At 31.1% G+C, this 9,246-nt stretch overlaps 1 protein-coding gene across 2 annotated transcripts in view; it reads left to right on the top strand.

Moving 5' to 3' along the window:
* Positions 1-355: 355 nt before the first annotated feature.
* SI (sucrase-isomaltase) overlaps positions 356-9,246 on the top strand; it is an 87,962-nt gene continuing 79,071 nt past the window's right edge. The window contains exons 1-5 of one of the 2 annotated variants that reach the window (XM_038583278.1): positions 356-512; positions 1,852-1,969; positions 3,029-3,165; positions 7,840-7,957; positions 8,252-8,361. In XM_038583278.1, coding sequence (XP_038439206.1) covers positions 1,852-1,969; positions 3,029-3,165; positions 7,840-7,957; positions 8,252-8,361 — 483 coding nt within the window. In that variant the 5' untranslated portion in view covers positions 356-512. Of the gene's footprint in view, positions 513-1,851; positions 2,091-3,028; positions 3,166-7,839; positions 7,958-8,251; positions 8,362-9,246 lie in introns of both variants that reach the window. The other variant, XM_038583279.1, reaches the window with a different exon arrangement.

Here is a 9,246-nt window from a genome sequence, read left to right as displayed (position 1 = left end):
TTTAGCATTACTTTTTATATTATCTTCTATTTTATAACTATTTTATATATCTTCTATTAAATATTATCTTCTGATTGTTCTGGCAAATGTTTTTCAGATCCTAGTTTACCAGTGTTTCTACTTTTTAGTGATAGTTTAAATTTCACATAATTTGGTAAAATAATTTTCAAACTATATAAATAATGAAAGAAATAAACTTTTGAAAAATATAAATAAATACTTTTATATTTTTGGACTAGTTAATAGCTTCCAGAAATCAAAGACTATCTGAGGGCTTAATTATTAATTGACTTATGTTTCTAGACAAAAATATTTATGCAGCTATTTTCAGGGTTACATGTTTTTCCAATGCACGTTGAACAGAAGTTTATTAAATACTGATAGGCCAGTGAAGATGCAATAAAACTTTATGAGTAGCTTAATATATAGCTGAGCAGTTTCCTTGATCATTACTTTGGCAGTCTTACTTAACTCTGGTACAACTTAGCAAACAGAACAGGCTATGAAATAAGGTAAGTTTGCAAATCATATTTCTTTGTTTCTCTCATGTTTCCAAGTAATTTTCCCCTTATTACATGTTAGCAATACTCCTGTTTATAGGTGCTTGTTTAAAATAGAAAACATATTTTCATTTGCCATTTTAAATATATAGTCCTTGTACTAAAACAGGACAAAATATTTTTAGATTTTTAGTTTTTTCTTAAAGATATGAGAGTAGCATATGAACAATTTTAGTACTGATTGTATATGAGTACTCACATGAGTAATTTAATTTTAATACAATAATTTTGTTCTGATTCTTCTAGATAAAAGGTTTCCTTTGAAACAAGATGCATTTTTGTTTTTAGACTTTTCTTAACAATAGAAAGGCACAGTTCTTATTGACTTCCTGATACCAAAGTAAGATATAACTTTCAGTGAGATAAACTTATTTAAAGTTAAACATTAAATTCAACTGTGTCCTTTCTCAGAGAACATTGAGCAATTCGGTTTCGTTTTTTTAACAGCTTCATATATCCCCTTGTAAGCCTAGTTTACACTTGTGTCTTTGAAGATTACAGATTCAATAAAGAACTTTCATATGTGTAATAGGAAACCATATGCTAAAATTGAATGCTAATGCTTACTTGATGTCAGGCTCTGAACTACTTCCATGATTATTGTTATTAAGAATATAATAATACTGGAGTGATGGGGTGGCACAGTCATTTAAGTGTCAGACTCTTGGTTTTGGCTCAGGTTGTGATCTTAGGGTTGTGACATCAAGCCCTGTGTGAGGCTCTCAGCTCAGTGTGGATTCTGCTTAAGTCTTTCCCTCTCCCTCTAATCCTCCCTCCCACTCTCTCTCTCAAATAAATAAATAAATCTTTTTTTTTAAAGAATATAACAAAAAAATTTAAAAACTAAAAACAAAACAAAACAATCCAATTAAGGAAATTAACATATACATTAATAAAGGCAATAGATTTGTTATGTGGTATGGTAAGATGGCAAAAGATAGATTAACTCTGCGTCTAAGAGTAATAGGGAAGGACGCATCAAGACCATTGTATTGAACTGGGCATAAATTGGGACCAACCTAGAAGAGCAAAAGTGGAAGGATTAAAGAAAGATTAAATAGTATGCACTTGGGGCACCTGGGTGGCTCAGTGGTTGAGCATCTGCCTTCAGCTCAGGTCATGATCTCGGGGTCCTGGGATCGAATCCCACATTGGGCTCCCACAGGGAGCCTACTTCTCCCTCTACCTGTGTCTCTGCCTTTCTCTGTATCTCTCATGAATAAATATATAAAATCTTAAAAAATATATAAATACAATTTATTAAATGTATAATTTCTTTTTTTTTCTTTAGATGGCAAAGAAGAAATTTACTGGATTAGAAATCTCTCTGATTGTCCTTTTTGTTATAGTTACTATAATAGCTATTGCCCTAATTGCTGTTTTAGCAACTAAGACACCTGCTGTTGAAGGTAACTAATGTTAAAGATACTTACACATTATAGTGAAGTTAAAAAAAAATTTACCCCTTAATAGTTACGGATTTTTAAAAGTAAATCTGCATGAGATGAAACATGTGAAGAAAGATCTCAAGTAAGTTACATAATTATTCCAAATTTTTCTATCCATTATATTATAGTTATTTCAATGAAGAACTGTTGTAATTTTTTGGTTTGGCTTTCAGATACTAGGAGGAGGGGTGGAGAATCTGGGGGGGAACATCCTCTTTATTTTAGTCTCATTTTTGTTTCAAAAGAAACAGATGATGTATAACAAAAACAGGTAAAAGGAAGGTAAAACAAAGCTTGAAGTGTTTATCATTTTTTCTGAATATTTCTATCCTAATTTAGAGTAAATGCTTACTACTCTGATCCAACTAATCTCTATTTTTCCATCATTCTCTCTTAGAAAAGATGTTCTGATTATCTTCTAGTCTAACTCAGTTTTCTACTGCTATTAGGCATTTGTTTTACCTTCTCCTAGTTAACTGAAAGCTCACTACATTGTGGCGTGATCATTTTATCTTAACTATATCTTATTGCTGGCAAGTTCTTATTATATAGAATTAGGATTTATTTTTCCTTATAGTTCCCTGCTTTCTTTACTATTCACTTCAAGGTATTGTTTTCCTCCTATTTCTCCCTTTTTTGCTCTAATTCTTATCTCCTTTTCTATATCCTTTTCCCATCCATATTTCTCCTTCTTTCTTGATCTATAAAACACATTTTTCATAAATGTGGTAAAATGAACATTTTGCTTCCTTTTGAATCTACCTCAAAACCTTCTGTGATAATATTTTGTTTTTCTGCAGAAATAGTCAATAGGGCTCTGCATAGTCAAATTTTAAATTTTGTTTCAGTATTTTCCTTTGGTAATTAGGACTTGAATTTGTGGGGATTTTATTAGTGTAAAATTTATTTTTCTTATATATAAATTAATGTATTCTTTCAATGTAAGGTATTTATTACCCAAATAATCTGAAAAAAAATTAACACCATGGTTTATTTTATTGATCTCTCTCTCTTTCCTAGCAATTAGTAATTCTACTTCAACTCCACCTACCACTCGTACAACCACTGTGTATCCTGGTTCAGGAAAATGTCCAAGCGAGCTAAATGATCCTATCAATGAGAGAATAAACTGCATTCCAGAACAATTTCCAACACAGGTCAGCAACAAAAGACTTTAATTTTTTATGAATATATATATAATAGTAATTATATTAAGATAATTGCTCAATATTGGATCAATTCCATATTTTTAAAAGCTCTAGTCGTCATTTAGGCTTCATTTATCTTTTTATTACTGCTCCATATAAAGAGATGAGAGAGAATTGAATTTGATGAGCTTGCTTTTCTGTACTTCTAATCAATTTAAATTAACAAGTTAATATTTTTCCATGCTTAACAAGCTATTGTTAATTTTAAAAACCTTTATGAAATTCTATCCTTGCAAATCTACACTTTAAAAAGGTATAGCCGTTGACCATATAGAATGTTTGAGAGACAATATGAATACTCCATAAAAGTATTTGTAATGATGGTATTAAGAAGTGTCTGGAAAATGAAATAATACTGATATTTTGGAAAATTATTATTAGTTTTTTATTATTATTTGGTAGTTTGGGAGAAGAAGCTCAAATGGAGAAAATTAAGGGTAACTTAATGGGTTCATGTAACCCTAAGTTGACTCTTCCGTGGTCTTCATAATGTATGTGGGAATAAAGGTCAATGAGAGTGTGTGTGTGAATATGTGTGCATTCACATTTTGCAATATCTATGTATTGTATGTAATCAATAATATATTATGATATATACTAATGTAAATATATATTAATCAGTGCTTTTAAATATTATATGTTATATACATATTATAATATAATATGTACATCTATAGCATATTATTATATACATGTAATATGCATATCTATAATATATGTTAAATCTATAATAAACATATCTAAATCTCACCTCTCTCCCTCCATCACAAAAATGATTAAATTAACAGTAAAATTTCTATTAGCCTTATCCTACCATTGCAACCTCATAATTAACACATAATTTTCTGATTAATTTGCTATGAAAAGTTGCACATAGATGAGATTTTTCTTAGGACAACATTAGGAATAGTGGGTCTTTGTAACTGATAAAAGAGCTAGATAAATAGTGTTTAATGTGACATGCTAAGATAATTGTCCAGATATTCTCTTCAGGCATATTCTCCTTAGGAAACAATTAAAGCTTAACATGGAATTCTATTAGGAACAATATTGGCTGCTAAGATCTTAAAGGGAAACAACATTTCAAAGCCAATGGTTTAAGGTTTTGATGCCTGCTGTTTTTAATGTCAGTCTGTTTGGTTGCTAAAGAGTGTTTTCAATGTGAAACAAATTAAATTTATGAATTTAGCAAATTTCAGCTAATGTAATTTGTCATTTAAGAAAAGAAGGTGAACTTAATTTGAGAGCAGCTATAATTCTACCCAGAGTGCATAAGTCAGCCTGGACTTCTGTAATAAAATGTTAAGCTAGGTGGCTTAAACAACAGACCTTTATTTTCTCACTGTTCTGGAGGCTAGAAATCAAGATGCCATCAGGGTTGGTTTCTAGTGAGACTTTTCTTTCTGGCTTGTAGACAGCTGCATTCTTGTGTCTTCACATGGTCTTTCCAATGCACAGGTCTTTCCATGCACAGAAAGAGAGAGACAATATATATGTGACCATGCTCTGGAGTCTCTTCTTTTTATCAGAGCACCAGTCCTATCAGATTTGTACACCAGTCTATGACTTCATTTAACCTTTATTACCTTCTGAAATGCCCTATCACCAAATACAGTCACATTGGGGTTAGAGGGTTAGGGCTTCCTAACTATGAATTGTGGCGGGACTCAATTCAGTCCATAATACAGTCCATCCGTATACAGTCATATAAATATTATTACACATATTTCTATATGCATACCTACACACATATAATATAGATAAGAACATAACAAATGTATTTTTACCTACCAAAGTTTATGCCTATTGATGTGCTTTACTTTTTTTGTTTTTTCAAATTAAGAAGAAAATTGAATTCACTCATATGTGGAATTTAAGAAACAAAACAAATGAGCAAAGGTGAAAAAAAAAAAGAGAGAGAGGGGGCAAATCAAGAAACAGAGTATTAGCTATAGAGAACATACTGATGGTTACCAGAGGGGAGGTGGATGCGGGGGGGGCGTGAAAAGGATCATGAGGATTAAGGAGGGTGCTTGTGATGAACACTGGGTGTTATAAGGAAGTGTTGAATCAACTATATTGTATACCTGAAACTTATATAACACTGTATCTGAACTAAGTGGAATTTAAATAAAAACTTTAAAAAATTAGGAATTAAAATAAGAGGGGAAAATACCTGAAATCTTGAAAACTAGGCAAAATGACTAACCATAAATAACCAGTATCAAAAATCTATAAAAAATAAACCAAAATTCACTGGGTGTTATGCTATATGTTGGCAAATCAAACTCTAATAAAAATATACAAAAATACCCCCAAATAAACCAAAATTATTCATTTTAAAAGCAACAATGAGGATATACATTTTTAAATTAATATTTTGATGTGTATATGTAGTGGTATGAGTGATGTCCTCCAAAAATTCATGTCTACTTGGAGCCTTAAAATATGACTTTATTTGGAAATAGGAATATTTGCAGATGTAATTAAATGTTAAATGAGGTTATGCTGAAGTAGGATGGGCCCTAAATCCCATAGCTGCTGTCCTTATAAGGAAAGGGGATGACATACAGAGAACTACAGGGAAGAAGGCAGAGTAAAGATGGAAGTAGAGATTGGAGTAAGGCATCTTCAAATCAAGAAATTCTAGATTACCAGGAGCTATCAGAACCTAGGAACAGGCAAGGAAGCAGTCTTCCCTAGAGCCTTAGAGGGAGCATGGTTCTGCTACCACCTTGAAGCAGGACTTCTAGACTCCAGAACTGTGAGAAAATACATTTCTGTTGATTCAGACAACCCTGTTTATGGCCGTTACAACACCTAGTAACCCAATACAGTATGTTTGGAAGAACTTCATCTAATTCCATTTTAATGTATATTTTCTATTTTAGCAAAATGTGATTGTAATTTGCTTATTTATTTTTTTCTTAGAACCTTACACCTTCCCAAATCAGTGTATCTACATGTAATTCTGCCTCTTTGTTTGTACCAACCTTTTAAAAAAGTCTTTTAGAAAGACTACTGTAAAGGGAAAATTGCCTGATAGAAGTCACACATACTTTATATTCTGATAGGTAATGACCCTCTAAAATATCAGAACCAGTTGTACTTACCATTTGCATGCATATGTGTATTTGAAGCCATTTTAATTTTATGTTGTAGTAGGAGAGAAGTTAACATGTCAGCTACTAAAAATGTAGGCTTTACACTTTTTTTCAAGGCAAATAACCAAGAAAAAATACCATAGATGCTCATATGAAAGTGTTTCACACTATTAAATTTAAATATTAAGTAGATTTTTAATTATACCAATGTTAGCACACAGCATTACCACTTTTGGTATATAAGCATTTAGAACTTTTTCCACTTCACATAATCTTTCCATACAGATCATAATACTACTCAAGAGTTCAGTGTTTTATATTATCCATTGGATATAAGGTCTTCAACTAGTTGAGACACCTGGCCCATAAATTAGTTTAACTTGTTTACTTAAGTACTGAACTAATAAGTGGCTGGAACTAACTGTCTTAAGCATTTTCTGTAGGCTTGAATTCAGGGCAGCCAAAATTCACTTGTAGCTTGATACATAATTGATACACAAAAAATATTTCAATATTTCTGGGTTGACTACATGACAACAGAATAGATTATAATTCCTCATAGGGCAGGAACTTTTACTTTTTTAAAAAAATTTTTTAAAAAGATTTTATTTATTTGAGAGAGAGGAAAAAAAAAGAGGAGCAGAGGGAGAGGGACAAGCAGACTCTGTGTGCTGAGCATGGAGCCCAATCCCGTGACCCAGAGATCACAACCTGAGCCAAGATCAAGAGTCGGATGCTTAACCAGCTAAGCCACCTAGGCACCCAGGGCAGGACATTAAAAAAAAAAAAAAAATATATATATATATATATATATATATATAGGCTCAGTAGTATAACTTGAGATCTAGGATTGTGATACCTTCAGCTTTGTTTTTAGTGCTTAAGATTACTTTGGCTACATGGGATCTTTTCTGGTTCCATACAAATTTTAGTATTATTTGTTCTGATTCCGTGAAAAATGCTGGTATTTTGATATGGATTGTATTGAACCTGTAGATTGCTTTATTCAAATAAAAAATTAAAAGTTGGGGTACCTGAGTAACTCAGTCATTTAAGCATTTGCTTTTGGTTCAGATCATGATCTCAGGGTCCTGGAATCGAGCCATGTGTCAGCATCCTGGCTCAGTGAGGCACCTGCTTCTCCCTCTCTGTCTGCCTGCTGCTGCCCCTGCTTGTGTGCTTTCTTTCTCTGTCAAATGAATAAAATAAATAAAATCTTAAAAAAAACTTAACAGCAAAGAAAAATCATAGGTTTGTAATAATGTGTATTAATATGTTGATTTGATAAATCACAACTAAGAGCATCAATTCCTGGTAGGGTGTAAATTAATTCAATTTATATTTCTCCCAAGTGAAAGGAACAAGATAATAGATGATGCTTTAACATATTCTTGAAGAAATAAGCTTGTTTTTCAAACATTTAATTCAAACATTTATTGGAATGAATGTTTTAGAAAAATAGAGCCTGGCACATGATAAGAGTAGTAACTTATGGTTTCTTTTACAAATGTTTTATCAGGCAGTTTGTGCAATGCGAGGTTGCTGCTGGAAGCCATGGAATAACTCTATTATTCCTTGGTGCTTCTTCGTAGATAACCATGGTTATAATGTTGGACAACTGACAGCAACAAGTACTGGTGAGAAATGTTCTGTTATTAGTGATCCAAAAGAATATATTTTAAGTGGAAAACAAAAAATATGTTTAAAATTTTTCTTTGGATAAATATCTTAAATAGAATCAAATGGAAAGTTTGTACATAAGAATGTTTAAATTGTTTATGTCAAGGATTTATTTTTTTGCATAATTATATTTTCCAAATAACAAAATAAGTCATATTTTGTGATAAAGGAAATATTATTATAAAATATTTAATATTTTCTAATCTTTATAAATAAAATCATCAGTCATGACAACTTTTTCTTCCTTTAAGGACTTGAAGCCACATTAAACAGGATATCTTCACCTACATTGTTTGGAAATGACATTACCCGTGTTCTCTTCACAACTCAAAACCAAACAGCCAATCGTTTCCGGTTTAAGGTTTGTTTTTTATTTATAAAGAGAATTATGAAAAACAGTTATGATCATACCCTTCATTTTACCAAGACATTTTTCCCTCTTAAGAACTATTTATTCCAAAGCAAAGGACTAATTGGGCTAGTTATGTCACTTACTTGAACCTGTGTACTGAAATGTAACATTAATTTCTCCAGCAGTTAGAATTTCATACTATAGTCAGTGTAAAATATTGGATACAGTGTCTTGAGAAGAATAGATACTCAATAAACTTTAGTAATTTTTATTATTTCAACCCAGACTAGGATGAAGAATTAGATTACAATTTAAGAAACATTAATTGTGCTCTATAAATGGGACTTATACTTACTAGTTCTTTTTTACTGGTATCACTTTTATTCATGGTTTTAAATAAACTAATTCTTGCTATTTTTAAAGCAAGTTGTTTACTTGCATGGTCTTTTGGATTTGAATGTGAAAACAACACCGTATCTCTTGTATATTACTTTTTAAAGCAATTTCACAAGAATTAAGAGGGTTTTTTTTAAGCAAATTCAAAATCTTCATGGGATTTCTAAGGGGATGAACACTGAAAAGCAATAACAATTTTTATATTCACAAAAACACGGTATTCAAAAATAAATATTTGGTAATACTATCATTAGTTTCTGTATATTTTAAATGAGTCAATACAAATCTTTATATTATATACAATACTTTTATAACCAATTCTATATTCCTTAATAATTTATACAATTCTGTGCATAACCATTCAACAATATTAAGTTTGACTAGATTAATAGCTCCTCTATTAAATTATTACATTTAGGTTTTTTCATTCAAAACTTGCATTTGATAATTCAGAATTGGAAAGTGAAATAATGGTTTTGAATCAAATAATGCTAATTT

The sequence above is a fragment of the Canis lupus genome, chromosome 34 (genome assembly GCF_011100685.1).
Source record: "Canis lupus familiaris isolate Mischka breed German Shepherd chromosome 34, alternate assembly UU_Cfam_GSD_1.0, whole genome shotgun sequence".
NCBI classification, from domain to species: Eukaryota; Metazoa; Chordata; class Mammalia; order Carnivora; family Canidae; genus Canis; species Canis lupus.
Note: the sequence above shows the minus strand (reverse complement) of the source record. Positions and strands in the feature narration are given on the sequence as shown.